Below are 24,490 nucleotides of genomic sequence, written 5' to 3' on the forward strand. Positions count from 1 at the left end.
ACAATGGCGAATGCTATGTCGAATGCCCCACTGCCGAAAAAAGTAAGACGTTTAACTTGAGTTGTATCCGAAATTGTACTGAAGAGTACCCGATTATAATTAAAGAGAATAATAGAAGTATTTGCACAGACCGTTGTGACAAATTGCGTTATCAACAGTTTTGCATAGACCAGTGCCCAGACTCTCATAATGCTATATACAAAGGGGAATGCGTACAGTGTAGTCAAATTGGTATGTATGAAGAAAATCAACTATGTGTGAATAGATGTGAGGTTGTTAATTTTGAAAGTCGATGCTACAATGATTGTCCTCAAACTGATAAATTTATGTATAATGGAACCTGTCTTCGTTCTTGTCCTTCAAATGCTAGTAAGATAGATGAACAGCATCACGAGCCAAACAACTTTTTTATTTGCATGGAAAACTGCCCTTCTGAAAAATTCACTTTTGGAAACAATTGTGTATCCAACTGCCCCGACAGCAAACGACTCCCAGTTAATGGTGAATGTATGGCATGCCATGAAGTCGGAAAATATGACGATGGATCAAAATGTGTTGATATATGTCAGAATCTTCATCACGAGTATCGCTGTGTTGATAATTGTCCTGAACAATTTAAAATATTCAACGAAACATGCGTTCGCAATTGCCCCAAAATAGCACCTCTTAGCATTTCGATCCATGATTACAATAAAAACATTATTGAATATAGGTGTATTAAAAGTTGTCATAAGGACAAACCATACCTAAACAAAAACAGCTGTGTTGGATGGTGTGAAGATGACTACTTTATTTCAAACAAAACGTGTGTGAAAAAATGTCCAGTAGACGCCCCCTATATCTCAAACAACTATGTTAAAGATACATTTAATAAAGAATGTTTAAAACACTGCAAGGATTCAGATTTTTCACTGAATTTTTCATGTATGGGAAAATGTCCAAAAGGACTCTTTAGTCATAAAAGACAGTGCCACCATAAATGCCCAAATGATTTTCCGTATATCAGTCAAGATAACACATGTGTTAAGAGCTGTACCACTCTTCGCCGAGGTACGAGTTGCTTCGACAAGTGTCCAAGTAAAACATTTCAATATAATGGAACCTGTGTGCAGAAATTTCCCTTCAGTAAACCGTATAATAACAAAGGAAAATGTGTAAAGGTTTGTCCAAATTTCTTTATAAAGAAAACATGTTTTAAACAATGTCCTTTTGGGCTAGTGGGATATCATAAGAAGTGCCTTATCCAGTGTCCACCCGAAGCCAAATATAGCTATAATAGGGAATGTAATTTAGAATGTCCACAAAATACTGTTCAGGGTTTGATTAAATATACATGCTTTGACACATGCCCGCATGGACAACTCAAATATTTTCAGAAGTGCGTTGATACATGCCCAAAGGAAGCACCGTTTGATTTCAAAGGAGAATGTGTGAGATCTTGTGCCGGTTATTTGAAAGGTCTAAAGTGTTACAAGCAATGCCCAAAAATGTTTTCCTGTGCAGGAAAATGCATTCAGAAATGTCCTAAAGAGGCCCCTTTTGTAAATAATAAGGAGTGTGTACATGCATGTCCGTATGTCCACGATAATCATCTGAATTGCCTGAAAGAATGCCCCGAACATACTTATCGTCAAGGGAAGCAATGCAAAGCTGGTTGTCCACCAGAACGTCCTTTTGCAGGTACTCTTTTTGATCCAAAATGCATGGATAGATGCGGTAAATATGAGCTCGCCTCAGAAAACAACAAGTGCATTTCACGTTCAAGCTGTTCTACCTTTATATATGGAATGCAGTGTTTACAGAAATGTCCACCACACACTTATGTGCTACATTCCAAGGACAAAAATAATTGTAAATCGTTGATTTCAGTTTATATCATGATTGGAATCTTATCCTTCATTGTTGTGGTAGCAGTTGCTTTTGTGATGAGAATTTCTTACCAGTGCTTTAAAATACAGGGGGTGAGTTCTCTTCTCTTATAAAATTCCTGTTGTGTTTTACATGATATTTCATAGTTAAATGCTTTTCTTTACTAAACTTGACATGGGTTTCCTTGTTGATCTACTTGAAATAGAACGTTGCATTTAAAAAATCTTCAAGATCTGTTTAATTGCAACTCACATATTAATGACGCAGACATTGAAAATAATTTTCCATTCAAACTACATGTAGTTTATCACAATTACTTCCAATTTTCAATTAATTGATACATGTATGTATTAAAAAGAATAATATAAATAATGACTGAAAAAAAATCTTTTTTTTTAAGCATTGTGTGCATATATTTTTCTTTTATTCTATATAAGACAATCTATTTCTCTTTTTAATTTCTCAACGTCAGTTGTATAAACATTCTCAACCCTTTTTCATAACTGATGATTTTCCTTTTCTTTTACAGCAAATCCTAAACTCGGAAAAGTTGGACTGTAACGACGAGCCAAGTATATTACTGTTGCAAGATTTCTGTCTATTTTTTGTTTTCCTCAACAATAAAGGAAAAGAGAATTTTATATTGAAGGACAGGTGACATAATCACAAACATTATTGCACTACATTTTTGCATCATGTACTTTAAGTTATTTTGTGCAGCTCTGGCTTTAATGAGGCCGAGTAAAATTCAATTACAAATACGTTTCTGTAGCTTTTATTTAATTCATGAATTTGTTGGTATGTCATTGTAACAAAGTATATTGATTTTTGTAATGTATATACAGAATAAACATTGTCAGTGATATTGATATTTATAATAGAAATTGTATCTTTATATGTCGCTTGTGATACGATTCATAATATTCAAAATTCGATCAAGCTTTAAACATGATCAAGCCATGTCTGTTATTATGCATTCATTCTAGGGATGGCAATTTTCTCTACGTCGTTAGTATAATTTTTCCCTCTTCCAAAAAATATGTGTCAACATTGTTCTTCTTTAGACTATACTTTAGAGATTTAAATTAAAAACTAACTTTTTATTATATTTTTTAACATAATTATATGTTGGTTAACATTCCTGACTACCATGAATGCGATCTAGTGTCGATCAAAGTTATACGGAAGCGTATCGGGGCCTACACTTTCTGTATTATAACTAATAGGTAAGACACACAATACACAAGTGTAAGCATCGATACGCTTCCGTAAAGTAAAGGACGAAATTGAATAGCGAGTAAAAAGGTTAACAGCATTCGAAGTACATGTTTCAAACTAGAAATTAAACTCTGTGATTGTTTATGTATTTCTATAATTTCTATGCATTGATCAGTCATTATTAGTTTGAGATTACCTTATACAACTCAAAAGAAGTTTAATTTTCTATACAGCTTATTCAGGTAATTGTGATATTTAGTTTTTCCCTCTGGAAACGAACAAGCGCACTTATCTGAAAACAAACGAGCGCACCTATTTAAAGTCACAAGAAATAAGTTTTATCGCTGAATTTAGTCTATATAAATAGCACGAACCTTTAAACATAGTAAGGGTCAGCCAACATTCGTGATTTTGTATAGTAAATCGAGGACGGGCATTCATTTCAACGCCTTTCTTTACTGTCAGCCTAAACGTGTACAAACTTATGGAAAAGACAAACGACGCATCTATATCTATACTACTATATTAAAATAAAAGACTCGAATTTTTGGTCTTTAATACCGAGAAATCGGAAGAATACTGTCTTTTGTTTTATATATTTTAAACAACATTGGTACTTAAAGATTATCAATTTATTTTTATTTTTTCTCAGTTAAGCTTCGCTAATTCATAATCAACGAAAATTCCTAAAAAAAAATCCCGGAAATCACCTGGATTTTTTGGATTTTACAATCTTGCGCTTGCGCAATACATTCAGGCTAACGGGATCTTTAGTTCATGTTTCCACAATATTACATCTGCATGAATAAATACAAATACCGTAAATTTTCATTGGACTTTTGCTATATATTCTGTTCATATATAATAATGATTTCTTATGAGAGAAAGTATAAAATAACAAATATACATTTCAACTAAGTACTTACTTTTGTCTTCGTGATGACAAAAAATATTTGATTACATGCAAGAAAGTTACATTATATTTGTAAGGAGAGTGAAGATAGAATATGTTTTATCGTAAAAATGAATAATGTCCTACGAACCCAGTTTTACGAAGAAAATACGTGTACGTTGGTGAAAAGGTATTGAATTCTTTCATTCTATGGATGGAAATATTTAGTTGAAAGGTATTTGCAGTCTCAAAAAGATTTGTTGTGATGAATTTGACTGTTAATTTCAAGGCAACTTCATTAACTTTCTCCAAAATCGTTCCGGAGCGATTCTGCAATTTTCTGCGACATTACGGGTATAAGGAAGGCATTCTAACTGTGGTGAGTGCCTTTTTTTCCGAGACACATTTAGATTAATCAAACTAAGGAAAGCGTAATGAAATTAATAGCATAATTGTTGGCTTAAAGCTTTGTTTTGTAAATGTCAATAATAAGGTGTGTCGATGTACCTATTTCGTAAATATCCGATATGCAATGTCAACCCGTGCACGCACGGGTCAAAGTCTAGTTATACATTAAGTAAACTCACGTGAAAATAAGAAAGAACTATATATGAGTTAAATTTGGCCCCCATAATTCGCCATTTTTAAAAGTGTTTCGGGTAAAATAAATGTTATGTTATATTTTAGAAGATTTGATGTAAAATAAATTTTTCACCTATTTATTTATTTTAATTGCACTCACTGTCAGTATATGACGTCAGAAGTGACGCTATTTCTATATTGCAATCAAAATTGGCCAACAATTTACATTTTTCATATCGTTTTATGAATGGGAAATATACAGCGCATGCTTGAACAAGGAAACTTTTTTGTCACTTATTAGCCTTAGATAGATACATCTCTAATTAAAATATTTTGTTTGTTCAAGCATGCGCTTTATTTTTTCTGAAAGAAAAATTGCTTGAAAATAAGCTGTTTTATGCTAAAAATGCAAACATGGTGGAAAAATTGTGGTCTTTATGATGTCATATTTCTAAATTGTGGGCAGTTGTATCGAAATGAACATTATGTAAAAACATCACATATACATATACAAAGAAAACAAAGGATTACAGTAAAATGATGATGTTCATTTTAAGGGGGAGGGGCATTTTAGGCTCATATCATATATAGTCCTTTGTACAACATTATGTTGGTACTTAAGAAATGAAAAGTTTATGTGAAGCTAAAGGCTTTTCCTATTGCAAGCGAGAAGTATTACCCGCGTGACCCAAGTTTAACCCACGTTCTATCAAGGAAGGCGTTTGTCAAATGTGCTCACTGTAAAACACTGACACTTAATTCGTTTTCCATCGACTTTGTACGGTCAGAAATGTTTGTTTTATCACTTTGTGACTTCAAAGTTCTTTTTGATTTTTTTCTCCAGACATAAAATATAATTAAGTTTGATTCAGCACACGCGTCAATCGATCCACCAACATACTAGTTCATTTCATTTATCAACAGAAGTGCGTTGAAAAATTGTCCATCGCATATGCCATATCATTTAAAAGGAACATGGGTTTGATCATGTGATTGATATTTGGACGGTCTGAAGTGTTATCAGCAATTTCCAAATTGCTTGTATATGCTGGAAAATGAATTTCACAATGTCCAAAAAACTCTTTAATAGCGAGCGAAGCGAGCTCTAAGAACCACTGTGCGCAGGAAAAAGAACGAGCTAAACCAAAACAAACAAAATTTATTTCTTGTCTACGTCCAATAATGCTCTCTAATGGTTTCACCCGTGTTGCTTTGCCAAGAATGGCCGACTTTTAACTCGTAATTTACGGTGTCTTAAAGTTTAAATACACGTTTTGAGTACCGCATATGCTTTTGCGAGATTCAAAAGATTAGTAACATGCTTCAATACCTTCGTATTGAGTCGAGATGCGTCGTTAACAAAGACGAACAAAGTCATGGATGGCGTCACAGAGCCCTCGCGCTATATTTCCCGCGATAAATTTAGATGTGGATCAAACATCCGTAATGAGTGAACTAGCTATTTCAGTATAGACTGCGATACCTGCCTCATTGAAATATGATATGTTTACATTTTTTTTTTAGCATAGAGATTATATAAATACATGTATATACTAACAAGAGCCATACTTTACTGTCATATTGATCCATCTTTAAGCTAAATGTGCATGCATGTACAGAAGGCAGGTAAGTATATGAGTAGGGAGGAAATAAACAATAGGACATTTTGAGCTAAATAAAAAGGAATAAAATGAAAAACTAAACAGTAAAAAAAATTATGTAGATATTGCATATAGTCAGTATAGTCAGAGCATTAAATTTAAAAGTGGGGAATTACACACCTACAAACAGGGACCCTCTCTCTCTCTCTCTCTCTCTCTCTCTCTCTCTCTCTCTCTCTCTCTCTCTCTCTCTCTCTGGGGGTAGGGGGTTGCGCTGTTTGTATCGTAACCATTAAAATACTCTCTCAAAAATTATTTGACGTTCGTTGATACCTACTTGTTACTTTTTTTTACCCCTTTTTTACGACTACAATTTTAAATGTATGAAAGAAGGTCCAAAATTTGGTTACAATGTTACAATGGAAAACACTGTAAAGCTGGTTGTTAATATTATTTCCCATTTCTAAAATGTGTATTTCTATATGTTGAATGCGTAGAAAACTGCTATAGTCTTTAGCTTGCTTAAGAAACCAACATTTACATCTAAAGATTAGACTGCGTAGACTTTAAAAATAGCGACATATGGTGTGAACAGATGCATCTGTGAAACCAATATACCACACGATCCAGAAAAGAAGAAGAAGAACAGTTTACATAGTAATATGTATTTCGTCTATATTTGTAAGTATCACCATAACTCTTAGAATCCGAGCTGTTTACAATTACATAAAAATAAGACGAGTACGTTTTAAAATAATAACAATATTTCTTGAACACACATTATCTTAAAAAGCAATGGTCTAAACTATAGACTGTTATTATAGAGTAGTTAAAGTAGTGGGTTTTTTTTTGTTTAATAAAATGTCTTCTACAATAGAAAGGAAAAAGTACTCATAATTTTAAGATTTGATAAGAAAAGAAGCTATTCTAATCACAATTTTTATAACAACAATGAAAAACATAATAACATAATGTATATCAACAAAAGATTACCTTAATAAAGTGAATACTCATAATAATAGATTGTTTATGGAAAAAAGTCATATATGATATTGCGTTTTATTGAAAATGCATTTTAACATATCAAGAGCGTCAAAATGACATTCATGCTGTTAACATAAGTTATTTTTTAACTATGATTTTCACAAGAAACTGATGTTCGTGTACAGAGCTTGGTGTTTTTTAGAACAAAAATCAAGCCAAATACAACACCGTTAAGTGACGTTGTTTATCAAATATGGATAATTGATTTAACAAAATATCAATAATTAAAAAAAAAACAACAAGAATTTACGTCAAGTCAGTCTGCGCTTGCATTAATATTACCTATACATATTTCATTGAAACGTTTAATGTAAGAGAATAACGTAAAAACGATATTTCAGAGCACTTAGTTTTTTCTGCCTTATATTCCTTTCTCAAAAGATAAAAACTATCTAGACTTTAGTATATATTTTTATCCATACTTTTTACAAATATTGGTTAAGTAGCGCTTTGCATTTAACATGTTGCATTGTTTTCCTTATTATTTTATATAGATATACACTCGTGGGAATGTCTCTAATATATATTCCATAGGTATGTCCACCTCTATTATAGTGAAGCAGACTGTATTCTTTCTTCCATATTTCGATTTATACATTTTATTTTTTTTTAATCAGAAAAATATTTGGTGTTTTTTTTTATTTCTTTTTGTTTGTTTACACATCTCATATGTTTGTTACCCAAAAGAGAGAACAAAAAGCATTTTTGCTTGTTTTCTAATCTGTTTGTATACTTTGTTAATTTGTTGTCCGTGCGTATTGATAAATTCAATAAAAGGTTGCTTATACTAACTAAAGCCTTGTTAACGAGGTTCGTTCCTCTGTTTTTAGGTAGCCATATTGGATTACCTCCATTCTGAAAATGCTGCATCATATATTTATTCTGCTTTAGAATAAAAGATAAAATTGCTACAAAAACGACATTTATAAAAAAATAATATGTACATCCTAAAATTTTTAAAATATGAATCTAATGTTTAAATAGTTGACCTTAATCATAAGTAAGATATTAAATGCCCAAACGGAAAAATGGATACAATGTTAAACGAAGCGTAACTGTTCTTCAAAATTGCTCAAATCGTGCTCACACTTTTTTTTGATATATAAATCTTTATTCTCTTTTTTGTGTTCTTATAATTGGTGCATGTGTTGCTAAAAACTCACAAAAAACGACGGGGAATGCCTCGTTTGACCACAGAAAAGCGTGGCAGGGCAGTTGGTATGGTCTCCGCAGGTTGCTCCTTTAGAGAGGTTAGAATTGATTTTTGTTTAACGATTACCTGTGATATTGGCTAAAAGTGATGCAGCATGCTTACCTAATAAAAGAAATGTCTTTTTTTTAGTAGTCACAGTGTACAATTGGCACCACACGTAAATTGCAAGGTTGTACCGGAAATTTGTACAAACCGGAAGTGCGAGTGACCGAGAAAGAATTTCAAAGCGCTGCGTAATTACTAAGCGACAAAGACAGACATATCGCATTTATCCGAGCAAATGGAGGCCACACCTGATATTGATATGTGAATCACATAATAGAAGGTACCAATGTTTCATAAACAGTACTAAAAGCAACTGGTCAATAAGTTTGCAACAAATGATGTTTAATTATCTGTATTATAATAAACTATTAAAATAATATACTAATTTATCTTTGTTAAGTTCAGATCTAAAACAATTAAAGAAATAGTAAGTGGTGCGTTAGCAATTTTGCCTAGTGTATGGGCATATTTAGCTTATATTTCATAAAAGTCTAATATAAAAATTGACTCAATCTCTGCTAATATTTGCTTATTTCATGCCATATCTTAAAAATTTACATAATAGACCAATACTTTTGATTTTTGTCTGAATTTGTAAAAATTTTCCGACATGCTTGTTATAATATAAGTAAACGTTTAAAACTTTTAAATTATTCTATTGCTTGTTGAATTAATAATGACTAAAAACAGCAAATTCTTAGTGCAAAAAGGTCAAAATATTAATTAGGTGATGAAATTTTGAACATTTCCTTTATTATAGTTTAATTTTATTTACTATAAATCGAATAAATATGTTTTTGATGCCATGATTCATTCCGATGAAAAAAAATATAGAAGAAAAAGCGATTTATTTATTAATTGTACTTTCAGTGCAAAAAGGTCATGTTAAATGCACTGTAGCGACGATAGAAGCAGATAGATCCCAAATTTTTGTTTTGAATTTTGGTTAGGCGGTGAGTGTAGAATTTTAAAAAATACTTCAAAAAAAACATTAAGACTTTTGAAAGCAGGATCCAACCTCATTATAATGCAAATATTGCAACATTAGTAAAGAGTACACATAAATTAAATTTTAACCAGGCTTGGGGCGAATTACATTGTAAAGTAATGCATTACATTACCATTACTTCATGAATTTGGGCATTAAATTACCATTACCATTACTTGATTTTCTTGAAGTAATGCATTACATTACCATTACATGAGTAAAGTAATGCATTACCATTACCATTACTTTGATTTAAAAAAGTAAAGCTAATAAAGAGTTTTTGCAAATGTTTCAAATATAAAACACTCTTTAACATATCTACAGGTTCATGCTCAGTATCAGGTTCAAATTCAATGACTATACAAGAGTCATTCTTTATTTGCTCAATATGTAATCATCTTGTGGCATAATGAACAACATATTACATAAGTAAAATGATATTTATAGACATTTGGCATGATACAATGTAGGATACGAAATAGAGACACAGAATTACTTGTATAACAAAAAAACAATTTATGGAATAATGTTGCGGTTATTAAAAGCTAAATAGAGATATTTCCCCAAATTACACAAATCTTTATAATTTTGGACACTTAATTGTATTGATTCATAAACAGATGGTTTTTCCCAGTTATATTTCTAAAGATACGGTATTTTAATTATATTTCTTTCCACTGAGGACACTTTAAGACAAAAGATTGCTGTTGCACTTTATGATCGAAGTTTCAAAGGATTCATCTTTTAACTGCATCCTGTTAGTTTGAAAATCTTCCCAGCTATACTAAATTAATGTTTTACAGGAGCAGTTGAAGCTTGGACTGAAAAGTACTGTCTGACGATCTTTATCTTAGGATATATTAAGTGCAATAATAGAAAAATACATGAATCTTGTATTTTCTATCAGTCCAAACTAATGTATAGTGTACTTAATATACAAGAGAGAGAGAGAGAGAGAGAGAGAGAGAGAGAGAGAGAGAAAATAAGTAAGTAAAATTATTTTCAAATGGGTTATAATATTGGAAGTGAAATTGATTTTCATCATGGATGGACAGTGCATTCATTTTGCTTTTAAATGTGCATGTCTGTCTCCTATTCTATTGGGACATAGAGAAGGGAAGGGGATTGGGGTGTTTAGCACTTCTTATAACAATAGATTGTTTGGATACTTAGATTATCCTGGGGGCATAGTGTGTTGTTGACACATTTCGTATTGAAGTGCAAACTAATTGGAGTAAATTGTTTAAATGATTAAAAACTTTTAATAACACCACTCTTAAAAATGTTATGAAATTGTGCTGTTATATTCAGTAATATTAACAATTCAGAATGATTTTTTTAAAAAATCTTTTTAATAATACAATTAAAACATTTTTATCTCAAGAATTATTTCTTTTTTCTTAAAAACAAATTCAGTCAAAATCAATCTCAACTATTCATTTATTCATCACATTTTTTAAAGTGAACATGCATAAATAAGCATAGTAGTGCAAAGTAATGCCATGTAATGCCAGCATTACACTAGATTTTGAAAACTAATGAATTACATTACCATTACTTGTAATGCTAATTTTATGGCATTACATATCACTAGCATTACTTTGAAAACATGTAATGCATTGCAATGCATTACCATTACATTTAGCATTACCCCAAGCCTGATTTTAACTACATTTGTTTTTTTTTTTTTTTGGGGGGGGGGGGTTCATTCAAGTCAATTAAATTTAGTTGCTGTGGGATAAAATGATATTCCATACTCTAGCAATACAGCCGATAGATACCGATGCAAAATTTATATTAACGGTATTAATAAGCTTGTTAAGTTAATATCTCTACACACACGAAAAACCTAATCTTTTTGCTAAGTCTTGTTGCATTTAAAAGCTGTAGAGTGAATCGGACACATAAAAACACCAAAAGACACATCTTTGATGGTGCTTCAAAACAAAGCGTTATGGTCATTAATTATCAAAAAACGAGTCTGAAACAAGCCTGGGTTCAAGGTACTGGCAAATACATTTTTTCTGATAATAAGTGTTATGGCGATCATACTTGAAGTCCTCCAAACCAAACCAGTTTGCTAATAATGTTTGTCCTCTGTAAATGAAAGCCAGTATCATGGAATCAGCTTTTCTCTGCAAAGACATTTATCCAAATACTTGTAACATTTCAAAGTCTATTGATAACTAAATTCATTTTGTTTTTCTTCTATTGAATTGTAAGTTTAAGCTTAGTACCTGAATTTCGTCTTCATCCTTAATATTCCGTTTTAAAGCAAAAACACAAAACTTCTATAAAAAAACAACATTTTAGCAATCACGAAATGCATAAGATTGAATTAACAATTTGGAAATAGTTTAAGTTTCAATTAGTTTTGATAACAAGTTCGTACCTTACATGGATCTGTATCGTAGTTAAGGATGACAACCTAAATTTTAAAGGCTTACTTTCATTCTTCATTCAAAAAAGATTTTTGAAAATTAATGAAATTTTAAAAAACTACAAATTGGTAATGTAGGACGAAACAACGAGCAGAGGAAAGAGATGTACTATTTTTTAACTAAATGTATTCAAATTATATTCTGAATAATTCAATTCTATCATAAAAATATGTCAGTCATCATAAGATATATATTTATTTCAATTTACTTTTTTTAACCTTGTATTACATGAACAAATAAACAAATGATAGGATAATGATGCACTTCTTCGATTTTTGGCGTGACCATTGGACTTTGGAGTCTTACACATATATTTTACCTCCTCAGTTGATCTCACAAGTGGAAGAACCTTTAACGTTTTGTAGTTTTCACGCAGATATTTCCATGTAATTGTACTGAGAAGGGTTTCTCTCTGCATAACAAAGATAACAATATGAATAGTTTTTCGTATAACAGTAACAAATATCCATTGAATAAACAATGTTAAGTTTTTACATGTTTGAAGCATATTTTAGATAAGTTTTTTTTATAAAACATGCGAAAAGGTTGGGGACAGAGGATGTACCGTCAAATGCAATAGTACCTTAAAAACGTTTTATTTCATTATGTATACATTTACATGAAATGCATTTTTAAAGTTGTGTTCCATTAATATGGCCTTATCTGAAAAATTAATAAGAGATTTTTTATTTAAATTTCTTATCATAAGTTTGAAAGATTACAGTAATAAAGAATTATTTATCATGGTTACTTAAACAAAACTTGAATTATTTCAGAAATTGTATCAATGGTGTTTTTGACCAAAAAAAAATAACCTTTTCGTACAGTTTATTCCTATGACAATTATCGCCCCGTAACATGCGTCCTTGTTATCGGTCTAATAGTAAATACTCTACAATTTTAATGTACATACTGGAATGTTAAGCCAGATACAAAGGAGACAAAGATGGAAGAGACTCCGGGATATTTTATCCTATTTTCTAGAAATGTCAGATTATTTCACTTGAGAATCAGGCAGATAGAAAATTAGTTCATAGACTCTCCCTTAAGCCTATAATTAAATTGTTTTCTTAGAGCACTTTGAGCTGCAATTCGACAAATTTGTTTTGCTGCAAAAACATGCTCATATAATACATCATAATGCAACTTAAACATGTATGATAAATGAGATGAAAACAAATCCTTACATCATATCTATACAATAGAATATTTAGCAAATTTTCATAAAGGATGACAAAAATGTAAATTTGCTTCAGTCTAAGCTTTTTAAGGTCAAGATCTAGTAAATAAAAGGTGCCTAAAGGTTTTAACAATTTAAGATTTGGTAAACACAATTCTGTGTTAAACTGTAATTCTCAATGAAATGTGAAGGAAATAAGAATAGCATTTGGTGATAACGAACCGTGTTCAAATTCAAAAGTCGAAAGGAAAATTACAAAACAGGAGCAGAGCAAACACGGATCTATAAAAAAAAATAGAGGTGGACCCAGGTGCCTCTATTGACCGGTCCCACCCGCTGTGTGTTCTTTGTCGTAATCGGGTAAAACGGAAAAGTCCATAGACAATAGGTATAGTCTAACAATTATCATAAAAAAACGCCAGTCAGTTTGCAACGCAGTGGAAGATTTATATGCCGACAAGGTCATTGTATCGACCTTAGAACTTACAAAAAGATGACTTCAAACGAGACTGTTGATAGTCCTGTTTTATCAACTTGTTTGTCAGTAGCTTGCTTTTCCTTATAAACTGTTCACGAAGAGCATGCCCTTGCGTATCGAATTAACTGAGAGACACAAATTTCGGAGTATTGTCCATTTTTCATTAATCTAGAATGATTATTGTCTCTTAAAAAATAGAAATTGACCCCCTCCAAAAATGATGCCAAATTGAATACAGATATAAGGATTTCTTTTCCGAATATTAAAAATAGAATGTATAAAAATTGTTTCATTTTCTACAATATTCTTTATTCTTTATAATAAAGTACGGAAAAAAGATTAATCATATTAATTATGACGTCGTAATGGTTATAGCACCATAAAGACACAAGAATCGAGTATTAGAAATTGACTTTAAGGATGACCTTTTCTCAGGATAAAAAATATTTCACTGAAGATAATAAAAAAACCATTTATTAGGTGTTATAGACCGTTGCTTGTAGTGTTAGTTTTCACTTTTAACAAAGTAGGTCAATGACTTACTTATTTAGTTTATGGTCATTAAAATCTTCTTGAAAATTAAAAAAAAATCCTAAAAATGTTACACTGTAGTTGAGATGTTCTTAATTGTGAAAATAATGCAAATTATTCAGCATTTTTAAAATTCAATTTCATTTAACAATGAACTACAGTTTATGAATGGTAACGGCACTCATTAGATACAAAGCATTAATTTTTCGCTAACAATTTTTAGAAACATTTCAATCCGACTTTCCTCTATCCGTTTTCAAATCCCCATCCATTTTTGATTCAGTTTAACAAAAAACTGAATGATGATAACACTAAAACATCTATAGTATTAAACCACTTAAACTGACCTTATTATTTATATGAGGTCAATGATAAAAATTTTGAGATATTGTGTCTGATTGTTTTTAAGCTTTTTATAATATTTTTGCATTGACTGTCATTCAATTATCTTAATGAATACCTGAGATAATACCAACAAAAAATTTTATTCACTTACCGAAAAAACTCTTACTTTTATTAGTATTTTACTGCAAAAATGTGTCAAAGGTAAAACAAAATCTAAAAAAATTAGTTCGAATTTCTTCTGTTTAGCTATAAGCCAATTTTTTCAGCGTAATTCCATAATAAAGTAAAAATATCGAATGTTATGACTATAATAATTCATATTATAAATACTTTTTTGTGTTCAGAGCAAATTTTAATTTTGACAATTAACTTTATTTGAATTTGACAACTCAAACCCTGAGTAAAGAACATCCTTAATTGCTTTTTCCAACAACATAAAATATAAATATGGCTTACGAAAGTTTTAACATCAAACTTTTGTTTCTTATTTTGTCTTGTTCAATTCAATTCTACGTTATTTTTTTTTTACTTAGGCATGAAAATTGCAGCTCATATTACTGAAAGATTTTCTGAATCTGCTCCTAAACAGAGAACACACAGTAAAAAATGGTAGAAATATACAAATATATATATATATATATATATATATATATATATATATATATATATTGGTTCTTCACGTGCTAACTGTTGTTGCGTTCATTTCCTTTTTGAAAATTAATGATAAGTTATATACCTTTGGTACAAATTGGCAGAACCCGCAGTAGACTATGATAGATACTGCGATGATAGGAACAATTACAAGTGTAGAACAAACACCTGCTAGTGTATCTTCTGTTATATCTCTGACGGTCACAAGGAAAATCAAGAGTGGCAACACGGCAAGAGCTGGAGCCCCCAACACGAGAAAACACCACAAAATACGCCAGAATATGTCATTGTACAAAAAGTGCCTTTTTGTAAACGTACTTGAGTTTAAGTCATCGACTATTTCATTGCACAACTCATCAATCTAAAAATTTAAGATAATAACAAAATATAAAATATCAATTATGTAACATTCATTATAAATACTACTGATATATTATATGCATATGTGTGCTTGAATTTAAAAAAGTTTTTGATTATGATTTGAAGTGTAAATCATTGTTTCTCAGACGAATTTACATTAAGGTCATTCAATTCTTTCTTTGTTTCTGTTTTGTCTTTAGTATAAAAACAACTAGTTAACTGGATAAATAGCTTTGGAGCAAGATTTATTAGGATGTTTACTAGCTCTTAGCTAAGAAAATAAAACCAACAATTCAATTTCAAGGTTATTCCACCCATTGTTTTTGATACAATAGAAATTATGGATAGATCACATTATTTACTAGTCAGTGAGCAAACTTGGATTATAAATATCTTACTACTAAATGTTGGCCTCAACCCCTGTATTATATTACTGTTTTGTATCTTTAATAATTTTTATGACCCATTGACAAGTTAGAAGGTTTTTCTTTGTGTTTGATATTTAAATCAATATTTTGGCTAATTCTTTGTTAAAAAAAATATAAAATTATGACAAGTTTAAGGTGCCCAGTTTAAGCTGCACTATGTAGGAAGTTTCTTTAAGATTGGATTTTGATGCATTGTTTTATACTAGTATACTTTGTTTATTTACACAGATATATGAAACCTACTTGTCGAGATCGAGCTTCATCTTTCACTTTTTTGTGTTCATTCCTATCTTCTAAGAATCGAGTTACAGGGATGCACCAAACAGTACTCTTTATTCTTCGAATAACTCGCAATGGCATTCCGTTTGACATATCTGACAAATATAAAAAATACTGTTTGTTTCATTCTTATGTCAATTAACTATTAACGTAGCCAGGTAAGATTTGAAGATTATTTTCTTGACATTCAACTTAAGAAATTCTACAAAAAGTTAGTGTCAAATAAGATAGCATGTCGATATTGTCATTTTTTGGATGTTGATTTTAATCAAATCTCCTATGCAGTTACTCTGGCAAACCGAAAGTGAAACAGTGTTTGGACATAAGCACAAATCATCACCACTGACAATATTTAGTTCTTGAAAATAATGGATAAATTCGATGTAATGTATCTTGAAGCATTGGTTTTTAAGAAACTTATTTATGAATACCTTGAAAATAGTCAGATGTTAAATAGTACGAACAATTTAGATATTTTTTGCAATCGTATGTATTCATACACCAGAGTTCAATAAAGTCTCGTTCAACCATCGGCTGTCTCCGTAAATCTCCGACAAGCAGAGTCATTCTATATCTAGAAGTCTCGTAATCAAGTTATCACGTGACCTGGTCCATACAATTTTTTGAATATTTCAATAACTTATACATAGTTTGATGGAATCAATTCTATCTTTAATCATTACACAACACGATTCATACGAGGGTTTTTCTCAAAATTTTTGTCGGAAAAGTCTGAGAATTCATATTATAAAAACGTGCGTAATTCAAAGACAGATTATAAACTACTTGCCAAGCAAAGTAACATATCGTTGATTTTAAAATAAATAAAAATCGATAAAATCAACTCCCGTCAGTACTTCAGTACAGTAAATTTTCCTGTTTACATTTTGTCAGGCTGCTGTCGGTCCGAATACAGTCTGTCCCAAGTTTTGTCCGTATATAGTCCGTCCCAAGATATTTATGCAGCACATTTGTACGATTTTTAATAAAAATACACATACTTGTGAAAGAAGCAAATTGGAATCCAGGAATATTTCCAAGATTTTTTTACCTCGTAAAAATTCCCAGGAACGAAAACAGATTTTTAACGAATATTTATAATGGGGAATATTGACATCTTATCTCTATTCGGAAGTCACTCGGAATACCTCGCACAATTTTCAACATTATCATCCGGGTACTTTCATCTCTTTTGTAATGTAAAATCACCGTAAATCTTTTTATTTGAAGCCGTAATTGAAACCTGAAAAGCTAGAGGGGGAGTTTCAAAGGGGAAATCTTGGGAATTTTTCATACTATGAATACGTCTGAACCCAGAGGTATTGTAAATGTAGAATAATTTTAGAACATATGCGGCAAAGATATCCTGGGACAGACTATAGTAAATCAGTTTATCTGTTGGCTTCTTAGTAGAGATCGTACAAAGCCTTATAGGAATTTTTTTTTGAAAATTCATTCTAATAAAGAAAGTGTTCTTCAAGAGGGAGAAGGTAAGACTTTAATGAAAACATTAATGTAATAATGAAAAAAATTGAAAATTAAAATACAGATAATGAACAGTTGACTTTGAATTAAAAAGTCATAATGTAAACTCCTTGTGTGAGTATTAGTCACTTACCCTGAAAGGGGATTACGTTTGGAAGTATGCAGCTTTCATTCGCTGAAAAAAAAATAAAAAATGAAAACTCTATTCATAATGCATGCATTTCAACTAGGGATACCTTGTTTTCGAAATTATATATTATTGGCATGAATTTACATTAACCTGTTATTGTTTCCTTTATTTCTTAAAACTTCATATGTTGTTAACTGACAAACTAGAATTCTACCCGATCTAGTCAAACGACCTTCTTGTGAATATGTACACACATTCCTTTATCTTGGAAAGAACTTTCAGATGCATTTTTTGACTAATTAAATATCAGTTTTAATTCAAGTAACGATTATAATTTTTTTAATTTAATCACCGTTATCGTTTATATACTTCTTGTATTGACTTGTTATTTCTTCAAAACTAAAATTACATGGACTCCGTGGACTTGTGCAGATGACGCCAGACTTCTAAGTAGCTGTAGTTATCATGATAAATTCCAGCTATAGACAATAATTATAATTTACGCACTTTTAATAACTTTATTCTATGAATAATTGATTAAATGATTAAAGGATAGAAGAAAATATAAACAGTAACATATTTTTATAGGTGTTTCATGCGGGCTATGACAGTAGTATAGTATTTCTCAGTCACTATCACTGATGATATCCGTGGGTTGCCGCTGGACTTGCCTGTCGCCTCGTCTAGCACATGTCCTCTCTCGCTGGCTGCAGGCGGTAGAATCCTCGCTCGTGCAGATTCCCCGCGTGGTGACGTCACGGGTTAATAGATAGCCCGTACGGGGAACGAGTCCACAAACACTACACTCCCCTCCGTTTTCCTTGAGGGGAGTAGGTCCACATCTAGAACCACGGGACCACCAAATAACAATGGGCGTGGGAACGCCATCCCAGCAACAGCCGGGATAACTTCCAGGGAACCAAGTCCCACCTGCGGTAACACCAATCCCAGCAACAGCCGGGATACTAAGTCACTAGAGCAGGGCCCGTCCAAATGACAAGGGCCTCTACACACAAAAAGGATAATCCAGGGACATTCCAAGTCGTTCTTAGGTTACGGGTTCAGTCCGGGAAGGGCAGCTCTACTACGTCTGATCCACGAGACACGCCCTGCACAATCCAGATGGCGACGGCATCTCCCGTGCGTCTGTCACCCTAGTCTGGACACCAGAAGGGAGATACTCCAAGTTTGGTGCTGCTCCTAAAGGCTGTCCTCTTCCAACTGACTCCCTAGCAAGGGAGTTCCTAGTTGCAGGAACATGGACATCCTCAACCGCTGTCTCAAGACTGCTTCCTGGTATGTTCAGCTTGGCTGTACTGGCAGTCCGAGCTGCCATGACAAACAGATCATTCGAGACGGCCCCCTGGGTTGGGGGCCAAGAGTCTCCCACTATGTCATCCTTGCCCTTGGCCTCAGGGCACTTGGATTCCGTAGGAACCACCTTGCTGCTCAGCACTTTCAGCCGACAATTACTGTCCATTGGAGTAACTTCCTCTTCAGGGACATCAGGATCTGTGGAGAAGGACTTCAGCAAGTTTGGTCTCCTGTGTCGCATCCTACGCCTACCACGCTTCCTCCTGCGCCTTATGTTGGGACAAGGGGCGTCCTTGTCCACAACACATGAGTCATCTGCAGGGTGCTTCCTTAAACTGACCTCATCATCCTGGGTTAGTAAGCACACAGTGCGAAGCTGCCCCCTGGGCGCTTGACTGCAAGTCTTGGTCTCTTCATCTGCAACTCCTTGACAGGCACCACGGCTACGCAGGGAGTGATCTACAACCTCCTCAGCGCTTCCTTCCGCCTTCCGTCTAAGGACAGCAGGACATTCTTTACGGAAATGCCCAGTCTTTCCGCATCTGAAACACTGACCTGTCCTTGGGCCAGGTTGCCATCTAGGGAAACAAGTCGTCGGGATCCCAAGCCGGACCGAATCGAGAACTTCCTTTAGGGTCTTCTCAAGATGCTGCACTCGGCTTTTCAACTCCCGTATCTGACTCTCGGCTTTCCCATCTCTTTTACTTGACTCCTCATCTACAACCAAACTCCTCACTGCATTGTAGCCATTGCATGAGGGTCTGCCCCGTCGGGAATGCCGGTAGAACTGCATCCGGTCTACAGCCTCATCGACAGTCTTGGGCTGGCCATCCAGGGCATACAGGCCTGCCTCCCGGTCCTCTGCCCCATAACACAGGCGGGGTATAGCCTGAGTGTGAACATCCGGTAGCTGGGGGAAGGCACGAGTAGCCAACGTCAGTACTCGGTCTGACCACTGCCTCAGGGACTCACCACTGTTTTGGACTGCTGACTGGAAGTTGAGCTGGTGGGCCAAATCAGGTGCTGCTGAGCCAAAGCGCTTGTCAAACTTCCTCAGGATGTCGGCGAAGCGCAAATCAGGGCTGGTCTCCAGTAACAGAGTGTAGTACTCACTAGCGGTTCCTTCCAGGAAGAAGCAGAACTGGTCGTGTTGCTCACTCTCTGTCCAGCGCTGGCTTCTTGACAATCTAACAAACTTGTGCAGGAATGGCTTCCAGCTGGATCTCCCATCAAAATGCAGATCCTTATACCTCGGCCTACTCCAGGTTGTCGGAATGTGGTAGCTGGTGGGCGGTGCAACAAACTCTTGGAGGTTGTAGCGCGCTGCAGGGGTCTGCACATCTCCAGGTAAACCATAGGCTGCTGCTGGTCTCCACGAGTATTCCGGGGGATGGATATACGCTGCGGGTATCCGCGCGTAATCCGAGGGACATTGAGACGCTGCGGGAATCCGCGCGTGACTTACATTAAAAGGTCTTTCAGTGGTGGGGGGCATATATGTATGTGCCATTCTCCCCCCTCCTTCACCCCCAAAATGACAAGGTTGGGAGGGGACCTCAGGTATTAATACAGGATAACTACTAGGCCAATGATCCGAATACCGGCCCATAACAAACGGGCCTGGCGAATACCGATCATCTTGATGGCCACCACTGAGCTGAGACTGTGCATCTGGGAAAGTGGGGTTCTGGGTGGGTGGAACCTGGGGCTTTAAGTCAACTGCCTGAAGTGGTCTATCATACTGCTGCCCCTGACCTACATCCCTAGACTCTGGTGTAACCCCTTGTGAATAGACAGGTTGGCTATCTGAGGACTGGCATCCGGGCCGTGCTGACGGTGCAGGCCCGGTGGGCATTGGATAACTGGGGGTTGAATCCCGGGTAGTAAGGGGGTCAAAATCCAACAAATTTGGGGTTTGCCCCTGAGGCTCAGGTGGGCATAAAGTAGTATCCCTGACAGTAGGTGCCTCCCCAGGGTTAAGGGCCACATGGGAACATTGTGACATGGGAACCCCTAAATAGTCACTAGGTGGAACAAAGTCCTCAACACCAACTGGCGAACTTAAACCCTTGGCCGACAAACAAACAGGATCTATAGTTTCACCCCTCCCCCTCTCAAATCTTTCAAGAGACTCGACCCCAACATGGGGAGGACCTATGTGATCACTGTGGGGTGCTCTCTCAACATAGCCTACCCTAACATGACCTGTAGTGCCTAAGTCTTTGGGTTGCTTAACAATACTTACGGGATCTGGCCCGTACACACAGCCGGGCCTAATATCCCGTGACAACTCATCCCTACCCTGAGCCATAGACATAAATCGGGGGGATCTCTCATCCAACCCCAAAGCAAACAGAGCCTCTTCAAATGACATGATGATAAATCAAACAAGTAGCACAAACAAAGCTAAAACTGGCTCAATGTTTACAAAAAATAACAGGAAAGCTGACCACGCGAGGGCCCCCAAAATGGCGGCCTCAACGCGATTTACTCAAACTCCCTAAACAAAATGATACAGGCTTACTCTACGGGAAAAAAAATTTCTCGGAATTAACTGGCAAGTCCAGGGCCTCGAGTTGGGCGCCAATATAGTATTTCTCAGTCACTATCACTGATGATATCCGTGGGTTGCCGCTGGACTTGCCTGTCGCCTCGTCTAGCACATGTCCTCTCTCGCTGGCTGCAGGCGGTAGAATCCTCGCTCGTGCAGATTCCCCGCGTGGTGACGTCACGGGTTAATAGATAGCCCGTACGGGGAACGAGTCCACAAACACTACAGTAGCAATCATTGCAAGCATTGTAACAGCGGTTATGTATTTTGTCTGCCACCTTCCTTCTTACCCGCACCATAGAAAGCATTTTGATAAAAAAAAAAATGTACGTATCTGCGCTCTTAGAGATAAATCAATAGTTTTGATTCGAATCAATATAGAGAATTTAAAAGTCTATCGCCTTCGATCAATATTAGGTGTAGTATACATGTAAATCTAATGATCAATACCGATCCAAAGATATTGACCTACATTTAATCTGTAAAATATGACATGATTTACAAAAGACACGCGTTCTTTATTTAAAACAAGTTATTCTAATTACTACCGGCAAGGTATGCTTAGATCTTGTGCTCGATGTCTTTTGAAAATCCTTAGCAAAGGCGCAACAATATATTTAAACGTATAGAGTACGTATTATATCTCACTTATCAAAACCTTACTTTGAAATAACATAAAACACAGAATGAAAAACAATACATCAGCTGGAATTGCTCACCTCCGAAAAGGCAAGCGTTGTAAATTTTGATGCTATATCTGTTTCACCGAATGTTCCGTCAACATAGTTAATAGTCTGCAACTCCCGAGGCATTTCAATCGACTCCAGTAAAACTGGAATCAAACTGTTCTCACATTGTTTATGTGCCGCCATGATTCCGTATAAAATTTCCATTTTGCAAAGTTGACTTTCTTTGAATTTCTGAGACACGAGATAAACTATTTTCATGCTTTTTTCGATGCCATCCAAAATGTTTTCCGTTACATGAACTCCAGGTTTGAAGTCTCGTATATGAAATAAACACTTGAGCTGGTATTTGTCTTCCAGTTTCAGTAACAAAGAATAAGCTCGTTCTTCATCTTCTTGACAGAAGGACAAGAATAAGTGATAAGATTTTCCGTATGGTAAGGGAATTGGTGAAACGTCCATTATTAGTTCTTTCTGTAACCATAAGTTGCTAAGAATAACTAGTACTTTCGATATCGCATTCGTGGAATCAATAATTATACTGGATATTCCAAAGGCTACGTTAACGTTTTATTCTCTTTTTGTCACAGAGTGATGATGAAAACAATGTCTTTCTATGGCATTTTTGTGGTTAGTTTGATTGTTGGAGTATTAAGAGGCTACATGGTAAGTTGTTTACACATATTAAGCATTATCAAATAATGTAATGCAAAAACAATACTTAAGAACTGAAGCAGGTGTTTTGTATTTTGTGTATCAATTTTTGAATACTGGTACTTAAGCAATATACATATATACGTAAGCTGATTATATGTTCTTCAGTTTATCGCATATTGTTATAACGAAACTTTTTACTGACAAAGAAATCCTTGGCCGATTTAATATTTACCATTTAACAGACGAAAAAAATGACTTTCACTTTGTCCATACCTACATGTATATAAACCCATTCATTTCTAAAAGCAATCATAACACATAAGTCATTTAATCAACTCAAAGAGTAATCTTTAAATAGATCATATATCGGTTAAAATTAAAAATTAAACGGTTCAACATAAGTAAGGTCTTCCGCTTCCGCTGTTCCTTTAAGGGACGTGCAGATTCAAGTAGTAATAAGTCATTTGACATAAGGATTTATAACGTCAATTTATATTGTTTTCAATAAATCTATTTCATTATTTTCAAACTTTTCAATTAAATGAAAGCAGTTATATGTTATATGGCATAAGGATAACACTATCCAACGCCTTTCCGTCATTTTCAAGCAATGAAGGGACTCTCAAAACAAGAAAATAAACGCAAAGTAAACTGCATGCATGGTACATGTACATGCATGCTCCAGAGAATTCACGTTTCTATTTTGGACTCGTCCACGGTGCAAAAATTATTTGAATGAGACATTATGGTGCGAAGTCGGACTGTCCTGTTAAATGAAATTTCCATTGGTTACAATTGATTCTTTCATTGGATGGGGTGTTATTCAAAGTTTTGAATTTGTTAAAAACGATATATAGGAGCGAATATTTTAGAAAGGACTTATTTATCTATCACAGTCAATTTTTTAATCGGCTGAAGTGTGAGCGTGTACATTATAGTAAGACACGAAACTTACACCCTATTCAAGACGAATGAAATCGTCCAGCAAATAGAAAACACTTGGCTCCGAATTAAAACTGCCTGCCATTTTAGTTCTTTCTGTTAACTTTCCAGACTGTATGTAAATCTACACTTATAATTTTGTTTATTAATAGTAATTCAACATCAATTATTGATAAACAATGTACATTAATCAATCAATAAACAATCTTGTTGCGATGACCCCCCTCCCCCCGGCCATGATAAATATTTTTTTTAATCAGGACTACATACGTGCTTGCATGTGTTAGTATATAAATATTGCCTGTTTGGGAGGGTAACAGTTGAAATTGACACTCGGGGTGTCAATTTCAACTGCTATCCTCCCAAACAGGCACTATTTATTTTATTATACTGAATGTCTTAATTTTATATATGTTTTTACTGCTTTTATATAGAAATGACGTTAATTCTACGGCGAACCGTACGCGCATAATTTACGCGCATATAACAATTCGTTGTGTTACCCGTTGCTAAGTGTGTTGCTAATGCTGAGGGTAATAGAACGGATTATCAACTGCCTCTTAACCAATCCGAATTAAGT

At 34.3% G+C, this 24,490-nt stretch overlaps 2 protein-coding genes across 7 annotated transcripts in view; both read right to left on the reverse strand.

Annotated features, from left to right (window-relative positions):
- LOC117683219 (glutamine amidotransferase-like class 1 domain-containing protein 1) overlaps positions 1–24,490 on the reverse strand; it is a 151,056-nt gene that overhangs the window by 94,131 nt on the left and 32,435 nt on the right. The gene's annotated exons all lie outside the window — the stretch shown is intronic.
- On the reverse strand, positions 11,125–22,780 carry LOC136274953 (uncharacterized). Its single transcript, XM_066083041.1, has 8 exons — positions 22,345–22,780; positions 17,764–17,805; positions 16,110–16,240; positions 15,164–15,439; positions 12,213–12,305; positions 11,845–11,880; positions 11,690–11,743; positions 11,125–11,587 (listed from the first exon to the last, which is right to left on the reverse strand). The coding sequence occupies exons 3-8, from the start codon at positions 16,236–16,238 to the stop codon at positions 11,414–11,416; spliced, it is 762 nt and encodes a 253-aa protein (XP_065939113.1). The 5' UTR covers positions 16,239–16,240; positions 17,764–17,805; positions 22,345–22,780; the 3' UTR covers positions 11,125–11,413.

This window comes from Magallana gigas, chromosome 4 (assembly GCF_963853765.1).
Source record: "Magallana gigas chromosome 4, xbMagGiga1.1, whole genome shotgun sequence".
In the NCBI taxonomy this organism is placed as follows: domain Eukaryota; kingdom Metazoa; phylum Mollusca; class Bivalvia; order Ostreida; family Ostreidae; genus Magallana; species Magallana gigas.

What these genes read in the sequence shown, in the direction of transcription:
- LOC136274953 (XM_066083041.1), bottom strand. Translation starts at nt 16,238, where the DNA reads ATGTCAAACGGAATGCCATTGCGAGTTATTCGAAGAATAAAGAGTACT. An exon ending in ATGAAGCTCGATCTCGACAA is followed by an intron (nt 15,440 to 16,109) that starts GTAGGTTTCATA and finishes TTAAATTTTTAG; the next exon opens with ATTGATGAGTTGTGCAATGA. An exon ending in TCTGCCAATTTGTACCAAAG is followed by an intron (nt 12,306 to 15,163) that starts GTATATAACTTA and finishes TTTGTTATGCAG; the next exon opens with AGAGAAACCCTTCTCAGTAC.